The 20,686-nt window shown below is 43.3% G+C and overlaps 1 protein-coding gene across 1 annotated transcript in view; it reads right to left on the reverse strand.

Annotated features, from left to right (window-relative positions):
- Positions 1-4,305: 4,305 nt before the first annotated feature.
- LOC146186418 (LHFPL tetraspan subfamily member 2a protein) overlaps positions 4,306-20,686 on the reverse strand; it is an 80,682-nt gene continuing 64,301 nt past the window's right edge. Inside the window, exons 2-5 of the mRNA XM_084607182.1 lie at positions 16,846-17,116; positions 10,836-11,087; positions 8,486-8,599; positions 4,306-7,478 (exon numbers count right to left, since the gene is read on the reverse strand). Of these exons, the coding sequence (XP_084463308.1) occupies positions 7,336-7,478; positions 8,486-8,599; positions 10,836-11,087; positions 16,846-17,032 (696 nt within the window). The 5' untranslated portion in view covers positions 17,033-17,116 and the 3' untranslated portion in view covers positions 4,306-7,335. The remainder of the gene's footprint in view (positions 7,479-8,485; positions 8,600-10,835; positions 11,088-16,845; positions 17,117-20,686) is intronic.

Consider the following 20,686-nt stretch of genomic DNA (forward strand, 5'->3'; position numbering starts at 1 on the left):
GGGGAGTAGGCTTATTTAAGCCATCGGATGTTCCTAAGAAACAAAAAATAATTTGAGAGGCAGTTGCTCTGAGTATAAAAAATATATGTGCGAAGTACAACTCTTATTTAATGTCAGTCAGTTTTGTTGTCGTTTTTTTCCTTGGCTATAGCCTGTATACATGGAAACAAACGTGTGCCCTCAAATGGGGAATTATGCATGAAAAGCGTAGCCTCAAACTCATTTGCAGAATTCCAAGCCTGGGCTCAAAGCGCCTGTATTTTTCCGCGCTTTCCAAGTGTGATGGAGGCCGTCTTGGCAGGAATTTGGTTGTATGTAAGTGTCACACTTCAATTTTTCCAAAATGTCTTCAAAGCGAAGAGTGTCCAGGGAGGAAATCAATACTCCTTTAACCTCTAATTTGACTTCGATGATTCTGAAGTGGATGATTGGGAGAAGGATCTCTGCACTTCAAGCAGCTCAGAAGAGGAGGGTGACGACAGCAATCGTCCACATGCTAACGGCGCTTCAGTAAATTCTAGCCTATGTGCTGCCTTGAGGGCTTTTAACGCGAGGAAGTACGCACATTGTTGATCGGATATAAAAACTACAACTATGCAGGGAAGCCTGCTGAGCTTATGGGTGAGCACAGGGTCAACATGCACGACGCATATACTGATTGACTACCTCCTTGCCGTAATTCCTGAGTCTTTACATTAGAATATCGTTTTCTAAACAAGTTTGTACGCAATTGAAAAAGACAGCAGCGTAATCCATGTCACCAAGCCTCACTCCGTGGAAATTTACAATGAACGCATGGGTGGTGTCGACATCATGAAATCCTTGATTGCAAAGTGCAGAAATAATGTCTGGAACAAGAAAGGTTACATGAGAATGCTCTTCCACCTTACTAAATGCGGCAGTTGCGAATGCCTCAACAGTATGGAGATGCAACAAAGGCAAAGAACATTTTATGAACCAACTTGAATCCCAAGTTCGTGTTGCCAAGGAGCTCATAGACCACGTTGAACCAGCACAGAGCTTGATGCAACGAGATTGCTCATCCAATGAGCCTGCGCCAATATCTACATAGAAAAGAGTGCTCCACCACGTATGTGCATCTGGAAGAAAATGTGCAACGTCGGGCAGCATTTCCTGAACAAGAGTAACCAGAAGTAAGCCAACTGTTGTCGAAGTCCTGCCGGCCATAGCAAGACAATGTACCTCTGCAGTCGCTGCAACATCCCTCGCTACACCGAGTGCTCAGAGTCCTTCTACTGCGGAGTGTGCAAGGCCCATCATCAACCTTTCACTTTAAATTGTTGTTAGTTACGCTGTTCTCACGAGTGTCCTGCATTTTTTTAGAGTATTACTATTTTGTTTTGTACTTAAGCTGATTACCTCTACCACCTTACAGCATGATGTCTCATATGGGAACACACTGAAAATATAATGAGGAGGTTGTTAATTACTTCAAATTTTTTCTGAGATCTTTGTGGCCTAGAGAGATATTTTTCGTCGAGAAAAAACATTTTTCATCCGCTGTGTTTAATTCATGCATGAATGGGTTGATGGAACGGGTGGGTTGCCAGAATTTTGGAGTGAATGGTGGTGTAATGTAGACACTGTGTCGGCACTTAAGTTCTACTTGCAAAATTTTCCATGTGATGGTGACATCAATGTTTTGTTTCTTGATCTTTCCTAGCTTATGGAAGCTTCTTTTTTTAATGGGAGCGGTCTCTAATTAGAATGCAGTACCCTGTCGATAGAAGCCAACATTTGTGAGCCCACGATGCTCTTTTATTTGGCAAGTGGAGCCCACTTCATGAACGTGTGAAGATAATTGAACAGCATACTGGTAAGAGAAGCCGATAGATTTAAAATCCTTCCCTGGCGTGCTAATGCAGCAGCGTGACAAAAAAATTCAATTGTTCCGCATGCCAAGTTGGCATTTCGCAGTGAGCGATGTTGCAGCATGTGTTCTACATCTCCGGCACCCAACACGTAACATTTAAATAAAATTCTTGAATGTGGTTAGGTTAGTAATGCGGGGATTTTGTATGTTGCAAATGAAGATGAAAGTGCTTAACTCATGCACATTCTGCGTGGTGCAGGACGACAATGTGTGCATACCAAGTATGTTGTCTTTGCATCATGCTCTGTCATTCCAAGTTAGCACCCAAGTTCAAAATGGTCATCTTTGTGCAACTTTAAAATTGATCAAGCATTTATTTATGCTGCCATGATCTCAATTTTGCTGAGTCAAACTGCAAAGAAAGTACAGGTTATAAAGGAAGTGATGGCTAAATTTTAAAGGCAGGCTTTTGTTATACACATTGTAGATTTTCACCAAGAGCCCTTCGGTCAGTGCATGCACCTATTTTGACATGTCGTGATGTACTGAGTGCAACAGCAGTTGCAATTAAAGTCCAAGCATCCAGAGATATATCATAGTGCCCATTTGAGTTTCTACACTGAAAGCTGTTGCAGCGAAATAATGTTGGCCTTGTTGACAACACGCTGCTTTGATGATTGTTTATTTTCAAAAGCGTAACCTATAATAAAATATAACACATCCAGACTACAGAGAGAATGGCTTTTTGTTTATATATTCACGCGATGAGATACACCGATAGTTACAAAGGTTTCATGGCAAGAAGTTGTTCCGGCTTGCTCCAAGCGATTTTCTGTCAGATTAATATTGCAAACCCTCGTTTTGTTGATACTGCTGTACTTGATGCTTTCACTGTGAAACGAGAGCTTCTTATTTCCACCATAATCTTACATGTTTGTCGTTGTCAGTCCCATTAATGCTTTCTCTCCATCTCACTTGTGTAGTGGCCAACACACACAGAAATGGGCAGGGCATGTAGTGCGAAGAGAGGATAACCAATGGCCTTTAAGGGTAACAAATTCGAAAGGAAAGAGTAGCATGGAGTGGCAGAAATTTAGGTAGGAAGATAAGATCACCGGGGTCAAGTGGATACACCTAGCACAGGACCGGGTTAATTGGAGGAGTATGGGGATGGCCTGCGCCCTGCAGTGGGTTTAGTCTGGCTGATGATAATGATAATGGCCAATGCAACCAAGTGGCATGCATACCTTTACTTTTTCCTCTCCTACAAAAATGCAAGTGTCAGGCTTCGAACCAAAGAAGGGAACTCATCTTTCTTGCTGTCGAGAGTACAAGCTTGTAGCTTGTACCACAACAGAAGTCGCAAATTCGCACGCTATGATTGGGCTGGCCTTGGCGACGGTAACGCTGGGAGCTCATGGTCTGACTTCTTGTGGACTTGACTTCCCTGGTATCATTTAAGAAAAATAACAGCACCCCATACTATAAGGAGCATTTTGCTAAATCTAGTCTAAGATGTTATTTCTGGTGCATTAGAGGTGCAGCCTAATAGCCTGTCATAGAGGTGCCTCGATCATATCGAAGATTGTTGTAAAGGAAAGGTATTTGTGAATGGAACCACATTGCAAGGAAAAGGGATGAGAGAGGTGGAGGAAGAGGAGAGTTACGTAAATGGACAGCTGGGAATTGATTTCAGCCACCTGGAATTCTTCAGCATGCATCGACACAGCACAGCAGATGGGTATTTGGGCATCACTTCCACAAAAGTATGGATGTCACTGCAGAGATTCAGTGTGAAAATATATCATAGTACACAATGTATTTGGGCATCTTCTTTCTTAGCACTACTCTGTTGTTAGTGAAGTCTATAATCTTGAAGAGCAGCTCATTAATCAAAACTAGCTTCAATTTCACCCCGCTGCAGTGTCCAGTGGTCAATTCACTCGACTACTGTGCCCAAAAATGCGGCATCGAATCCCAGCCACTTTTCGGTGGAGGCGAAAATCAAGGTGCCCGTGTGCTGTGCAGTGTCTGCGAACCACAATTGGTCGAAATTATTGGAGTCCTCCACTTTGGCGGCTCTTGTAGCCAGAGTCACTTTGGGACGTTAAACCCTATAAACGAACGAAATGAAATGTAGCTTCACATTTCAGCGCAGAGTCTCTGTTAGGCTGATTATGAAAGATAACATTGAATGATACCAGAGATGGCATAGTGTCAAGTTGGTACACTGTTCATAAGGTTAGCGAAAGTGATCAAATCTGGAATGTGAAAGTAACTAAGCAGTCTTGGACAGTTAGAAGGTAGCTACTTGCAGGTTTTATATTAAAGAAGCAATGGAACCTATCAGTGCAATTGTGAGCCTTAACTTTACTGTGGACAGGTGTCTCGCATAAAGAAACTAGAGGCGTTGTGCTTTTCCCTTAAGAAAAAAAAAAGTTATGCAGAAAGAAATGTGCAGGTACAAGAGCTTCATGTACACATTTTATATTAAAAATACAACAGTCTTGTCATGACAGCCCTGCAAGCACAAAAGCATGTAGCATTCATCAAATGGGCAGCAGCGATATTGGTCCAGCTTACAAAAGCTGGGAGAAAACAGCAGCTCATCTGCGAGAGATGCGAGATGTGGCGATTTTGCAACGAAATCGAAACACGTACAGGGTCACTCAGTATAAAAAAAAAAACGAAGTATTCATTCAATAATAATTCTGTAAGTTATGGTCAACAAGCACACGCTTGTTTTCTAACTAGAATTCCTTTTAACATATAACGTCTAAAAGTACTTTTTTACTGTTGTAAAGATATAACAAATAAACTTGTCTTTTTTCGCAAACTGATTATTCCCTTTCGTGTTGAGCAATCCTGTGCATATATGCACGTTTCTTTTTTATCTTCACGTAGCTGTCCTAATACTGACTACGTGTGCACAAGGGAGAGGAAGTGATGAGGAAACTTTTGCGTGGTTAAGAGTGTATAGAAATGCCCTTGGATGATCTAGTATAAACATACACAACAAACAACGGCAGGAAGCTTTTGGCTCGTGAGGGCTGAATACCGGTGCAGCTCGTTTTCACTTGGTACCGCAGAAGTGTAACTCAATTGCACTATTTATTTAACCTCCTGCTACCAAGCCTCTTTAGTTTGCTGTCCATGTTCAGTGAAAAAAAAAGGGCGATTGTGGTACTTGGGAACAACAGTGCCTTCAAAACACATCAAAAACAAAATACTGAAATGTCTCCCCAGAAACATGTTACTTGAACAATGCTCCGTCACTCAAACCCGTTTATGCAACGAACGTCCAAGTGTACTGCTAGCAGGCATCAGCTTTCCGGTCACTGGTCACATACAACAAGGCTTCAGTTTTTCAACTCGCCTTCAACAAGTATGATTAAGCACGATTAGAGGAAAGCAATAAGATGGTAAGTGCTTTCTATCTATCAAAGTAACAGAGCCATGTCTTTCATAGTGGCTTCCTGTAGGTAACCTGTAGCATCATGCCTAATCTGTTCACTAAGGTATTACCTTTATGGAAACAAATTTTAAGTCATCGTTACTTGTACTGACAAGGATGCGGAGTCATTCTTTACTTTATAAATCCTGATCATATCAATTACACAACCACCCACAAATGATAGGTTGCGGTCTTTCAAATAACGCTATTCAAACAGCAGCAGCAGCCTGAAAGCACTTTCCAACATGTGAGCATACTCAATACTCAGAATTTATTCATAGCCAACTGTTATATTGTAAGTGATAACTCTTGCTAAATGAGAAAAAACAAAATCAGCAGCAGTACGTGAAAGGTGCCAGTTCTGAAGTCTTGGTTAGCCGCACGATAACTTCAGATTTTTTTTTTAACAATCTGTTGTTTAAAAACGGCATTCATTTAACAGGTGGGAACAAGACACAGATGAATATGATGTCATTTGTTCTTCAGCACAGCACCGCACTTGATGGTTTTAAGACTGGAAGACTTTATACATAGTGTGCAAGCAACTAGTGCCACTTCGTGGCCGTGATTTTGAACCAGCGTGCATGCACATTTAGACTTTTCAAATGTCAACATGAGAATGCATGATTTGAGTGACTGGACATGTCTGCCCAAAAAATTATAAGCCACACACACTCTTCCACCCCTCATTTCAACATCACCATTAAGTCATCACAAGGACGTGTAAACATGTCCACGTAACACGAGCGTGCCCATTCGATATGTGTGAGATGCACTCCAGCATGCAGCGTAACAGAAGTTTAAGCGGTTGAGACAATTAGCACAGTTCCAGACAGCTACACAGTGCCGCCGAATACAAACCTTCCTTCAGAAGTGTTGCAATTGCCAACTGGTCACATATATATATCTCAGTATTCTTGGATATATTTGCTTTCGCTCCATTTTTTGTGTGATGCAACAAGTGGAATATGACAGATATGATGCAAAAATGAAAACGGTTCTAACAACATGGCAGCCAGAGTGACTAAAAAATGCCTACATGTCCCGTACAGCCTGCACAGCCATGAAAAGGTAACACAAATATCCTGGTCGACATTTGCTCAGATCATTTCATATAGCAACAACTGCTTCACAGTGAAAATTCAGTTAATAAGCTGTACAATGAAACATAATAGCTGCTCAAAATAAAGCACAATCACATAACACAACTGATGACATGCAAAGCAATTAACCACAGCCTCCTTCACAATGCAAGCAGGCTTGAGACAATGACAGCACATTTTCTGGTCTCAATCACAGAAAATGTGCATGCTACAATCTGGAACAGGTACTAAATCTTCATGACAGGTACAGCCAATGAAGATGAAAAAAAAAAAGGTGTAAGCTCCTAGGTGTTGAAGGTAAACTGCTGTTATCAACATTTATTTTGTGCCAATTCACTCTGCTATCACAGCCACAATGTGACATGAGATAACATATTTTAAGAAACAGATGGTGACAAAACTGAAATGCAAAATCTGTGAAAACAGCCTCATTCCAACCAGCACCACCTTTCAAGCCAATCATTGTCTGCACATGAGCTATGTGATGCTACAAATTTTTGTTTCTAAAATTATTACACCCCAATTCCTCTCGCTATAATAAGGTTCAACTTTTAACTCATTTGACCGAAATTCCCTAGATAAACGCATCTGACTAAATGCCTGAAACGATCCTCAGGGAATGGCCAGCAAACAGCATAAAATAGTCAACAGCACTTTTGTTACACAGACAAAAATGCACAAGTGAGAAAGATTCCTAACTTCTTTTCTTGCACTGCCCGTGCATGCATCTTCACACACATATTTCAGCCATTCATCAAAAGTTAACGCTGACTTCCACACAGACTCCAGTCAGAAGCCATTGAATCACTAAGAAACAAACAAGAAGGTGCATTCGCATCACTCATTCTTTTTTTTTTTTAGGACCTTAGGACCTTGAACATATGGGCGTGGAAGTGTGACGGTCTCGAATGGGGTGACAGCTGAACAGCAGCGATTGATGGCAGCTACAGTAAGCAGATGAGATTCTTCCCTTCAAGGATTTCGTCTTGCACTTTGTCGCTTGACGTGGACACCTCCGCTTGGACCGACAGCACTGAGCACACAAATGTGACAAGGGTGGACCCAATGGCGAGGTAGAAGGCCCATCCTGAAATTCAGTGCAAGTTTTTCAGAAAAGAAATATTTTTACGAGTTATGCTCAGTGTCGCTTGGCCTAACAGGAAAAAATAAGTGTTTTAGCCATAGCTAATCATAACATTTACATGCAAAAGCTAGAAGCACTTCCGCATGAAATAGGCTTAGTTAAGCCTATTAGGCTTACCTAAGCCCAAGCAACCTTAACTAGGCTGAGGAAAAATGTACTTATGGCCACTGCATGTACAGACAACATACTATAAAGACTGTTCCAACGCTAAATATGCACCGCACAATGCTTCTCTCAGATAAACCTCTCGCTTGTTCGCTCCGAAATTTGGTGCACAGATGGCTTACGATCGTCTATAATTTTCAAAACAAGCTTGGATGATGTCCTTGTTCGATCAGAATTAATCAGGTTGCCTGCAATGCCAGTGAATTGCAGGCGACCCAAAGCAAACAGCTTTCGCACAGCCAATGCCTGTAGTGCCATCTGGTGCATACTCATGGCACAATGGTTTTACCTTGAAGCTGTGATTTGTGGGGATGTGAGCCTTTGAGCAGGTAGTTTGTTTGCTATTGATTTCTAGACTACCAAAAGTTTAAGCACAAAAAACGTTTGCACGATTTGCTCCTACAGTTCAAGAAGAATTAAGCTCCTGACTGCTGGAATAAAGTGATGCGATAGTTTCAGCATATGCACTGGATGGTGCCACAAGCATCAGTCATGCACTTAAGCTGCTTTTGGGTCACCGATATTGCAGACGATGCGAATATAGTCAATTGTGATCGAAGCACCCAAGTACATCGTATAAAAGGGATATTGAAAATTACAGACAGCTGTGTGCCATCTGTGCGCCAAATTTCAGAGTGATAAGGGAGCAGTTCAGTCGTACTCATGGCAGTCATCGTGCACCACGCCCTTCAACCCTACATAAAACCACGCCCGACACTTGTGCCTTTCCCTTCAGTAATCAGGCACTGCCATCTTTCATTCGCGCGTGATGTCTAACTGCTTACCTAGAGAGCAGCCACCCAGCATGAAAGGCTCCGAGTGAGGCCCACACACTGTGTGAACCCTCCGAGTGCCCCAGCCAGCTGGGTACAGCAGGAGCCCAAGCAGGAACATCAGACCTAGAGTGATAGATACAGATGCACTGCCAGATACACTGCAGAACATTCCGAACCAAAGGCTTTCCATGCGGCACGTGAGAAACCTTTCTTAATTATGTCACTGCATCCTATGCACACGAAAAGCAGTTTTTCCAACAAGCTTAATAACATCATCACAGCTCCAGCTACATTTGCCCTTTTCTAGCTATGGAAAATGTAACTAAAGAAGCAATACTGCACGTTAAAGAACCCCAGATAGTAGAAATTATCCTAAGCTCTTCGCTACAGCATCCCTCATGGCACAAGTCAAGCCTCACGAACTGAACCAAACTATTTATTATCATTTATGCATTACCAAGCAGGTAGACACTATTTTTTATATTTTAAACATGTGCAGCTTTTGAAATTCATGGAGTTGTGCTTTTAAAGCTTCAAACACTTAGCTTTTATACACCGAAAGTGTGAGATATTTGCTCTGAAATTATTTGAAAAAAATTACTATTTGATTCAAATCAGTGAAAATTTAGGTGCTTGTATTCACCCATGCACAATATAAATGCACAATGCAGTATTATGAGGCTGTCTGGAAGTCATAAGGTTTCAGCCAACGTTTTAAGCAGCATGAAGTTATAAGGCATTAGAGGTTGTCTGGCATAAGAACCAGAAATTAGCACTTATATTTGAGCAAACTGATGTGGTGACATGATGCCATCTGGCAGCACATCAATATGAGACACAAACAAAAGATGAACAAGACCAATTCTACTTGTCCATAGTTTTACTCTCGTCATCTCTTACTTGTGTCTTGTAAGGGTGGCCACCAATAACCAGCATGTCTTTACCGACTCTTCTGCGCTGCTTCTGTTCATTTTTTTTTATCTAACGAGCTTTTTCCTATGCGCCAACCCAGATTCCACTCACCTATCATTCCCTATATCGCAGCTAAAGGTAGCAGAGTTTTTTCCTTTCAGTGTTGAACAATTAATTTCTTCTTTCTGTCATCTCTAGACACCTTCAGAACCTTGCCAAAATAGTTGAGATAACCATGTACACCATTATGCAGTATTTTGTTGCATAAAAAAATTTGGCTCTATATAGAATGAATTTGTTCTGAATTCGAAGGCAACAGTTTAGAATGGCTGATGGCTATAGACCCTATTCACTATCAAGTTTAGTAGGCAACAGTTGCGGCAACCCTGTATTGCGAAGCCGCCATAACGTTGGGTGGTTCGAAACTAAAAGCACACAAAAAAATATTTCCGATGCGTCGACGCCGGTCTATCGGCCTCCTCCCTGCTGCGTGTCGCTCATTTGTCAAACACTTGAGACGTTTTCTAATGCCATCCAACCAGAGCTCGGATTTTACCGATGCCATGTCACGATTCGCAGTAGGCCCTCTCTTTCTTTCTCCATCTCTGATGTTGCGTTTTGCATGCCATGGTTGCCAGTAAAGCTGCAATGACGTCACGTGAATAAGCTATATATCTCCAACGCTAGCGGTTTGATTCAAGGCGAAAATCATAACTGGTCTAACTGGTTAAAGGAACAATTCATCGTTGATACCATTTGGATCCCAGTTAAATTCCAGTTGGAATTAAACTGGGATCCAAATAGCATCAACTGGAATTGTCCCTTAAACTAGTTAGACCAGTTATGATTTTTGCCTGGGAATGATCGTGCACTAGGCATCTTAATTTTGATTCCAGGCATCTAGCAAGATAGTTTGTAACAAAGTTTTTAATTCCAGCTTGAACTCTTCACTGTTTTTAGGCGGCATCACTAGCGATAAAAATTTTGAATCATATCTTCTTATAGCTTATTTTGCCTGAACATGCAATGAAGATCTTATATTGCTTTGAGAAAATATCAAATAAATAACTCGTAACATATCATCATAACATATGACTATTTCTGTTTCACCCAAAACGTTTCTACCCACCCTTTAGGTAATGCCCCTGAAATTAAGGAAATAAAAATGAAATGAAATATTGGCACAATATGCCAATTCCACAGTACTCAGAATAACAACTTGTTACAACTATTTTTCAAACTCTATTTTCTGTAGTACTAGATGACACTGTCCTTCACTGCTTCAAGCTGGCGCACCATCAGCAGTAATGATTTGCTATCAAGCCCGCTGATCTTTACTCCATCTGTAAGGTTGCCCTGAGGAAAGCTTTGATTACAAGAAAAAAGAATTGAAGATGCGTTGTTCAGAGAGCAGCAGTCATTTCAGACGACAGCAGATGCCACGCACCAGCAACGGCCTGAACAGTGCCGGAGACGGTAAAGATGCTCTTCTTGAGCACGCTCTGGACGCAGCAGCCGAGCACGGCGGACAGCACAGTGACCGCCATGAGGATGAGGCCGCCAGCAAAGAACGCCAGTGATGCTTTCCAAGGGCTGGGGAACTCATCTGACGGCATGGACAGTGATGTCACGAACGGGGCACAGTTGTCTGTGAACAGCTCGTCAATCTGGTGTAGCTTGACACAGCGATTGTAGAGGCCTGCAGAAAGAGAACAATACCACAACATGTACCTTAAGTTCTCCAACAAGGGCACTTTAAGCTGCTTTTCACAGCGTCTTAGCATATTTAAGCTAATACGAGTCTATCAGAACTCTTTTGCAGCCCCAGGAAAAACATATGTGCATGCTGCTATAACATGTGCTCGTTCCTTGCAAGAAAGTAGGAAAAATTAGAGGCGCTTAAGCTTGATTACATACAGAAATGCAAAAGTACAGAGAGTTCCATGCCTCGTTCCATTATGAGTTCTCGTTTCATTGAGTACCATTGCTTTTTTGCCATTTCTATTGGTCAAGTTCACACAAAGTCAAACTTTGGAGGTCAAGGTATCAAATTCTGTGCGCATCCCACCCAAATTTGGAAGTCGCTATTGAGTTGGCCATGCTCAAATTGGGTCAGACAGCAACCAATATTGGTCAAATTCAGGCCAAGTAAACATTGAGGGTTGAAGGGTGGGGGCAAAAAGCAAACCTAAATTTGCAAGTCATCACTGAGTTTTCCATGCTCTAGTTTTTTGTCAACTTTTTGGTCAGATTTGGAGGAAGTCAAATTTCGGGGTCCAGAGATGCCAAGTTCATCGGTGGCCCATTCGAATCTTGAAGTCACCACTGAAATACTCAACTTAAGTTAGACATAGTTCTGGTCAAATTTGGGCAAGGTCAGATTTCGGTAGTTCAAGTGGGCCAAATTTTGGGAGTGGCCCAACTAAATTGGCAAGACACCATGAGTTGGCCACACTCTGTTTAGACACTAATTTTGGTTAAATTTCAGGGTCCAGAGAGACCACCCAAATTTGCAAGTCACTACTGGATTGGCAATATTCAAATTAGGTTACATCAATTTTGGTCAAATTCTTGGGTCAAATTTAGGGGCTCAAGGGCCAAATATTGAGAGTGTCCAATCCTAATTCGGCGGTCACCACTGAATTAGCCATACTCAAATTAGGTATTATTATGACTGGGATCCCAGCCGAGGCTCACACGGCGGGAACACAGGAACTACGCGGGTCTGGCGAGCGGCAGTCTAGGACGACGCCCAGTATGCGGCGACCACAACGGGTTAGCTACTTTCATATAAACAGAGGTGCAACACAGACCAACGTACGCAATATAACAATCAAAACCTTTTGCCCATTTCTTTTCTTTTTGAGCCAGTCACGCACACTCGCAGAAAAGAAAATGTATCCGTGGAAGTCATCAAAATCAAGGCGAAAACAAAACAAAAAAGGTCATGAACAGATCAGAGTCTAAAGGAAAGTAAAAGCGTGTGCAACTAAGTGTGAATTCGCATAGGTAGAGGTGAGCGAACATACGAGCATTGAATATCCTTGTACCTGATTTTTCGAACGAATCAAACAGTGCATTTTATTATCACACATATGCATGCACGCGCGCACACACACACACACACACATGTATATATATATATATATATATATATATATATATATATATATATATATATATATATGTATATATTGATGTACTATATTATTTTTATGTTACATGTTTCACTTATTACGCACTCAAGAAGTGTTGCGTGACGTCACACTATAACGACGGCAGAGTTGTTTCAGTCGCATGCACTGCTGAAATTACAAACATATCAAGCGAACAGATAAAAGCACAATGAAGCCAGCCGTTTCCATAGCTTCACGTTTTTGCACGTTTAACTAATTGCACGTTTTTTTTCTAGAAGGTTTAGTTGATGATCGTTAGGACATATTCTGTACACTCACATGAACCAGAAACACGAGAAGCGAACGCGGACTCTGTCACTCGCCGCGGAGGTTCAGCGGCTGCGACACTATTTCACTCAGCATGCGGCGGCCACATTACGGTGCAGATGCTCATACAGATTGCAAAGGTGCTAAATGCAAAAGACAAACTATTGGTCACAACTAAAAAGTCAGCTTAGCGTGAATTAAGTAAAAATGTTGGCTGCGCACCTCCACTGTAGCCTGCCGCTCTTTGGTGCACTATACTCGGGGACACTTTTTCTTGGCAATGGAGCCAAAGCTATGAAGCAAAAATGCATCATCTTCCTATGCAGCTGAATATAGTCCCTAGTTACAGAAGCAATTCCTGCAAAAATGAATTGAAATCATAGCACTATTATTTACTGCATATTTTTTATCATGGAACCGATTTTCCAAAATATGCTGTTATTCCTAAAACACTTTTCTTGGTTCGACCGGATTTTCTCGTCTGATGTATGTCGCGGGTTTTTGAGACGCCCCGACTTTACAAACAAGATGATGATAGCCGCCTGTTCGGGTCGTTCTGGTTGTTCTGGTTCATCCACTCCGCAAGGGTTGGAAGCGTTTCCATCGGAGGAGATTTGAGTCAACTTCAAGAGACGCTGGCTGCCGAAACAAACAATGGAAATGATCTACAATGTCTATGCAAACCGAAAGCCTCATGGTCGAGCTACATAGCGGAGTGACACGTTTAAAGACGCGCCTCGCCTCCCTACCTTTGAGCCCATTGCCAAGAAAAAGTGTCACCGAGTATAGACCCATTAAGACTGCCTCGCATTTCCAAGGAAATAAATCCGATTAATCGCAGAGACGTCCAGGTGAGTCAACTACAGACAAACAAGCAAACGAATGAACAAATGAACAAAACAAATAAACCGTTAACAATGTACTGCTTCATCCCTAAAATCACGTCATCCTCAGCGCTTGCCAGGGTTCACTGGTGTTTCGACACACTACGAGTGTGTACAAACGCGAGTAGCTTTTATACCGCTTTGCAAGACAAAGAAAGTAATAAAAGAACGCTTTAGTCCATGTTTCTTCACAAAAGATATGGCCGGTATACAAGAATGCCATGTCGAACCAAGATTCCGTATGCCAGCGGCAGAAAAGCGCATCTCAAGCCCATGCCCGTTGCAGCGAACGTCGATGTCAAAACAATGTCGCACGGCATCAATCGAGGGATTTGGCGAAAATTTTCGACATATTTCAGTTCAAGGGAACGGAGTTCATGTCAGACTAGCGCCTATTCCTCTCAAGTTTGAATGTATGTCGCACTCGGATTCCGAGCCTCTGTACTGCACCCCACACGCAAGAGGCGGCCTGTAAACTCAGACCCTTCCGTTTCCTTCGGGATACTATGTTATGCACAAGTACCCAGAAATAAAATTTAAAATGCACGAACCGTTCTTCGGGCGGGACAGTGGTGGCCAATGTGCTGCATCCCAAGCTACAAGACCTTTAGCGTTCGCGTTAAATTATTTCCGAAAACAACATAAACAACAACAACAATAATAATAATAATAAACGATGAAGATGCTTATGGTGATATGAAGACCAATGAACTCCAAGCTTCTATCAAGTAAATTTCCTAAAGCTGGCTTCACTGCATATATAGTTTGCCTGAGGTGAAGCACGCTTTACAGGCAGACACAAGTAGAAGTAAATTTCCTAAAGCTGGCTTCACTGCATATATAGTCTGCCTGAGGTGAAGCACGGTCGATGTCAAAACACTGTCGCACGGCATCAATCGAGGGATTTGGCGAAAATTTTCAACATATTTCAGTTCAAGGGAACGGAGTTCATGTCAGACTAGCGCCTATTCCTCTCAAGTTTGAATGTATGTCGCACTCGGATTCCGAGCCTCTGTACTGCACCCCACACGCAAGAGGCGGCCTGCAAACTCAGACCCTTCCGTTTCCTTCGGGATACTATGTTATGTACAAGTACCCAGAAATAAAATTTAAAATGCACGAACCGTTCTTCGGGCGGGACAGTGGTGGCCAATGTGCTGCATCCCAAGCTACAAGACCTTTAGCGTTTGCGTTAAATTATTTCCGAAAACAACATAAACAACAACAACAACAATAATAATAATAATAATAATAATAATAATAATAATAATAATAATAATAATAAACGATGAAGATGCTTATGGTGATATGAAGACCAATGAACTCCAAGCTTCTATCAAGTAAATTTCCTAAAGCTGGCTTCACTGCATATATAGTTTGCCTGAGGTGAAGCACGCTTTACAGGCAGACACAAGTAGAAGTAAATTTCCTAAAGCTGGCTTCACTGCATATATAGTCTGCCTGCACGCTTTACAGGCAGACACAAGTAGAGCTTAGAAACGAAAACTTGCGAGTCGGAAGTACACAGCATTTTTTTACTGCCATAAATTAGCTCAGCGTAACTGCTCGACGTATCGACAGTTAATGCAGCGATTGGCTAAAGTAAAATTATGCAACTTGCAACAAGCTGCGTCACAGTGCCCTAGCACGTATTTCTGCTATGCGGCTAGTATGCAAAGTTGCGATTCCTATCACTTACGATTGGGGTAAAAAAAGTAATAATAATAAATCATGACGCAATATCGTTAAAGGCTCCCGCCAGCGGCTTCCGATGCGGATCCTTGCTTGTATACGTCCACTTCGCCCCTCGCTTAATATGTAATCATTTAATTTGTGTGTCTATTGTCTTGCACACATTCATTAGCTTGCAGCGGTAAACTGCCCAGTTTTATCTGAAATGCCATCCGACACAGATATCTGCAAAGCCTCGCTTTAACTAAGCAGTGAGGGCGTTCCTGCGTGGCTTAAGAGTAACATGCCTTCTTCATCGCTCAAGGGTATTGGAAAGTTCGATTTTCATATCACCTATTTGAATCTAAAAGCCCGAGATGGTAACTACTGCCATGTCACGTTGCCCTGTGGCGTCGCACAGCCTGCCGACCAATCAGTAAGCGTTCATGGCACTTGCTAACGACCACGTAACGCCACGCCCATGATTTTTCGCTCACAACGCCGACAACGCCGGATCTTCTGAAGAACGGCGCCTTTGACGCCATCGCTTTATAATGTGTGCATATCAAGGGCCTGCTGCGACAATATGCGCAGGCGAGCATCACTATGCATGACGCGTTAATTTCGTGATTAAAACTGTCTATAAACAACAAACTACGCTTTCGGCAGCGCTAGCGGCATGTGCAACATGGGAGCTCTTCCATTGTTGCATCATCATTCCCTTCCGTCAAACCATTACTATCGAGACGGCTACCTATTTTAAAACACGACGCCGCTCTAAACTCAGAGCATGTAAATGCGACCAAAATAACGATCGTTTTCGCAAAAAGTTGAATGTCTACATTCGCCCCAATTACGGCGGCTGCGGGTGGCGTGACGTCACGCATACGCACGTGACTGATGACCTTGACGTACCGTACATCTAGGTATCCGACTAAGTAGTCAATCTGACATCTGACTTTTTTTTTCTTTAGTCAGTCTCTTCTCACTGCCTCATTCTACCAGGTGGAGCGCAAGGTAACGGTGTTGTGACGTCACAATGGTTTCTGTCAAGCTCAGCGCCGACACTGTAAACCCTGCATGATAGTCATCACACACCCATAACTGTAGCCGCTGCCGACAGTGAAAGCGGAATGATGTGCTTATTTATAAGCCAAATTTCCATAGCAAGTTTTGCAGCAGAGTATACAGCCTGTCCTTTTGGAAATTTTATTTAAACTAAGCTGTTCGCTTGATACTATGCAACCAAAACCGAAGACCTACGCTTAAGCACATGGTTCTGCTCAACGACGGTGAAAGCTTGGTCGAGATTTCTTCGGATAATCCTTCGTCGCTCGCCAAACCATCATTACGCGCTCTTCCAAGCCTTCCCAATACATATTTTTTTTTTCTCTCTGATGAACTCAAACATTCTTTATTTTAAATGTCTTACCAAAACTCGGCGAAAGCGCAGACGTACCTATGGAAGGCCGGTAGAACTGTGGCGGTCGCATCGTGGCTCCGGACAGCTTGCCGCGGATGAGCGGCCGCTTGGGCGCTCCGACCAGCCAGGTGGGCGTGACGACGGCCGCCAGCATGGACAGCGCGGTCGCCACCGTCAGTAATGTCCACAGTAGCGTACGCGACGTCACGATTACGTGACCCATGGCGCCGCCTGTGCCGGTCAGGTCGGCTCACCCTGGTGGCGGGACGCCGGCCCGGAGACGGGCGGAGAGGCGAAGGAACAGGCCCTGCGGAAACAAAGGGAAGGTAGGTTTATTCAAACAACGCTTACGCAATTTCTCTCTAGCTGCGCGCATGTAAGATGTGTGGGTAAAGTTACAGCTACACGATTTGCAGAATGTTAAGCCGCCGGGGAACTGTAGGCGTTCACTGCATAGCAGAGAAGAGCGAATCGCGGATTTTGCGAGGTTACATTTGAATATAAGGCAAGTACAGACTTGATATTGACAAGATGTGACATGTAAGGACCGAACGCTGCTTTTGATGCAGGAATGCAAGAAAACGCCACTGCATTTCCGCCTTCCTCTGCCTGTACATTTTGGTCCGTCCGACGGACGGACCAAAATGCGTCTGCGGACGGACACATCGCGTGGATAATAATAAAGCACGGTATAATTCCAGGTCCAAGCTCAACTGAATGACACTGAAGAACAATTAAAGAGTTTATAGACCACGCCGCACACATGACCTCGATATATGCACGCTACATTAGGAGGGTATAGGCTGTCATCCAGGTAAATCTTCGAGAAGAAAGACGAAGTTGTAGACGAAGCAGAGGGCCCAGAGAAAGAATTTGTGGACGTCTGTGGGAGCTGCCGAAAAAAGAATAAGGAAAAAGAAAGGGGCGGTAACAGCTGCTCCTCACTGGTGTGCGTGCGCATGGAAACACAAGATGGCGCAGCTCGCACGCATTCGTGAATGCTGTTGTCTTATACGGCGTGAGCACGGGCACGACTGCGAATTTCTTGGCAGCGAAGAAAAAAAGAAAGGTTGCGCACGCTGTTGGCCGAGATGACGGCTGTGATAACTCCGATGATCTGTGTCGAAAGACCCAAATAACCATGAGCTGAAGAAATGAGCCTTGCACGCCGTCCTGACTGGTTTTGTCGCCGGTTTGATTTCTGTGAAGCATAAGAACAATTGCTTCGGGAGAAATAAAGGTACTGTATGCAACAAGAGGATGGAAGGCGTAAGAAGAAAAAACTGAACTAGGGCTCTATTGGAATTAACAGTACGGTCTGGTGCGTCGGGTTTAGTTTGAAAGTGTGCAGTGATGAAGGCCCACAATCCTATGATAATAGACTTCGGGTTAACTCAAGCGTCCGTTTAACATCAGTGCAGATTTTCCCTTTTCCCGCGGCCTATGGGTGCCTCACGGTTGCAGTGCGCTGAAAGTTTGAAATGCATCAATAACAAACATAATCAACCATAATTGGGTATTAAAGGATTAAAGGAAGAATGCATGAAAACCAAGCTGAGACGGAACAAGCCTGTCGACTGGTATCAATGTGGCAGCCATCACTTCGGCGCGCAGCCAAGAAAGCACCAAGAGGAGTGAAAGAAGAAAAAAAGAAAAGATTGGACGTGCGTCGCATTGCAAGCTCACATTGCGTGCCTTCCAAGCCAGTGAGAGACGACATCTGTAAGGATCGACGTGTCGTTTCCTTTTTTTTTTTATTTTTCATATGTGTCTCATTATTTATTGTGGGATTGTTCCCGAGTTAGGAAGAAAGCTAGACCTTAGTTTTCTCTCTACGGCGATGTACGGCGTTATTCTACCGTGTTTACAGTGAGCGGCACAGGCATTATAGGAACTGACGACCGCATTGGCCGTGGAGCCCGGTGGAGATGTCAAATGTTTTTGTATTGACAGCTGACATCCGCTCTGTTTCGAAGGTTCCTTTTTCTGCACGCGTGACGAGATGTTATGCAGTCGGAGGATAACTGCACGAAGGAGAGTGAGAAACCCTGATATCAATTTTGACCAATTGGAAAGCTCCAAACTGATGTCAGGGGAAGCTCTAGTTCATCTTCTTTACTTTTATTAGTCAATACAGTGGGGGATATTTCCCTATTTATTCACCACCGCACTACTTTCAGGCGTCGATCTGTCTGGAGCATAGTGGGAGTAGTCGCGGACAGGGCCCGCGGGGTTGATAGAAAGTTTCTTCATTGCAAGTCGCAGTTAGTACTTTGTACATATTCCTTGCTTATGAATAATTTGTATTCTCTCTAGAGTTTCCGTAACGCCCGTAAGTCCGACGACACAGCTAGGACCACGCGCCACAGCTCGGGATTGGATATCCGAGTCGTTGATGACCTTTACTTCATTTCACGTGTGAAGGGAAAAAATGCCCGCGCAAAGCAGGACAATTTTCATGTGCAGCTGAAAGGGTTTGCTAGGCGGAAAAGATCCACCGCAATAAAGCAGATTAGATAAGGCTGTCTGCAGCCGAGCACGAGATCGCGGCAGTGGCCGCATTGTGATTAAGGCGCGAAGAGAAAACAGCCTTATGCGGCACGAGGTCAGTGCATGTTAAACAAACAAACAAAAATAAAATATTCACACGACGGATCGTTTGCCCGGGGACAAGGCGTCACGTGACTCTTCCCACTTTCGTTCTGTGAGGTCCGCGCCTGACTCGATCATGGAGGAATGCAGCACGCACGTCTAATCTGCTCTTTCCTTAGCCTTCGAAGGTGGCGATACGAGATCAGGTTCAGTATTCCGAGTTAGCGTCGTTACCGAAAGTGTCGCTATCTCCCTGACCTCCAGTCATCTGATTGGTGGAAACGCCGGAACCGGATGCAGTGGGAAACAAAACTGACATCCGGTTCCGGTATCTCCACCAATCGGATGACGTGAGGTCGTGGAGTAGCGACACTTTTGATAATGACGCAAACTTGCAATATGGGCCCAGGCATGCACAGAGTAGTTGCTCGTGTTACGTTCGCAAACATGGTGGGCTAGGTGAGAAATTCACCGACCACAAGCATGTCATCACGTGACGCCTCAACCAGGGGTCAATGGTCAGTCGTGTGAATCCACAATAAAACATCAAGTGCTCGAAATTTATCCGTGACCCTCCATTAATTTCAATACTATATAGCATAGCGCACACACCATATTGCACTACACTGTATTAGACAAAGAGATTTAAAATCACGGAACCTAAAGTCACTGGTATGACCAGAATTACAGCCCTCTATTCGCTTTGCGCACTAGTGAGAAGTTTACAATTTAGCGGGGTCCGCGGCCGCGTTTGCATTAAGCTAGTTGCTCGAAGCGCCATTTCGGCTGAAAACTGGAAATCCGAACTGAAAGTATTTGAAATTTAATTTCAGTTACGCTTTTACGTCATCCAAGAACACAGCCGTAACAAATAGCACCTATTCAGGCCAAGTACAACTTTACAGGAGAAAAAAAAAGGAAGTGGGGAAGTACGAAAGAAGCATACATGGTAACATCAAAAAGAGCGTATAGAGGGCACAAAACACAGGTGGGGGTGCTGCTGTAGCACCATATATTATGTTACTCAGCATCCCCCCCAGATGTATCTAGCCCTACGCTTTTCTTGATGTTACCATGTATGCTTCTTTTGTTTTACTTTCACGAGATGGATATATATCATGTGTTTTCCATTACAGTTTTACTTGCGAAATAGCGCTCGTGTTGTGTCGTTTTCTCGCTCTGGTCCTCGTTTTTGGCGCTAACTACATCGTGAAAGAAAAAGCGTTGTGCCCCTATCAACTGTCGCGAATACGAGACGCGGTGAAGTGGCAACGACGAATTATTC

Source organism: Amblyomma maculatum, chromosome 6 (assembly GCF_055883805.1).
Source record: "Amblyomma maculatum isolate TAMU_Amacu chromosome 6, ASM5588380v1, whole genome shotgun sequence".
NCBI lineage: Eukaryota > Metazoa > Arthropoda > Arachnida > Ixodida > Ixodidae > Amblyomma > Amblyomma maculatum.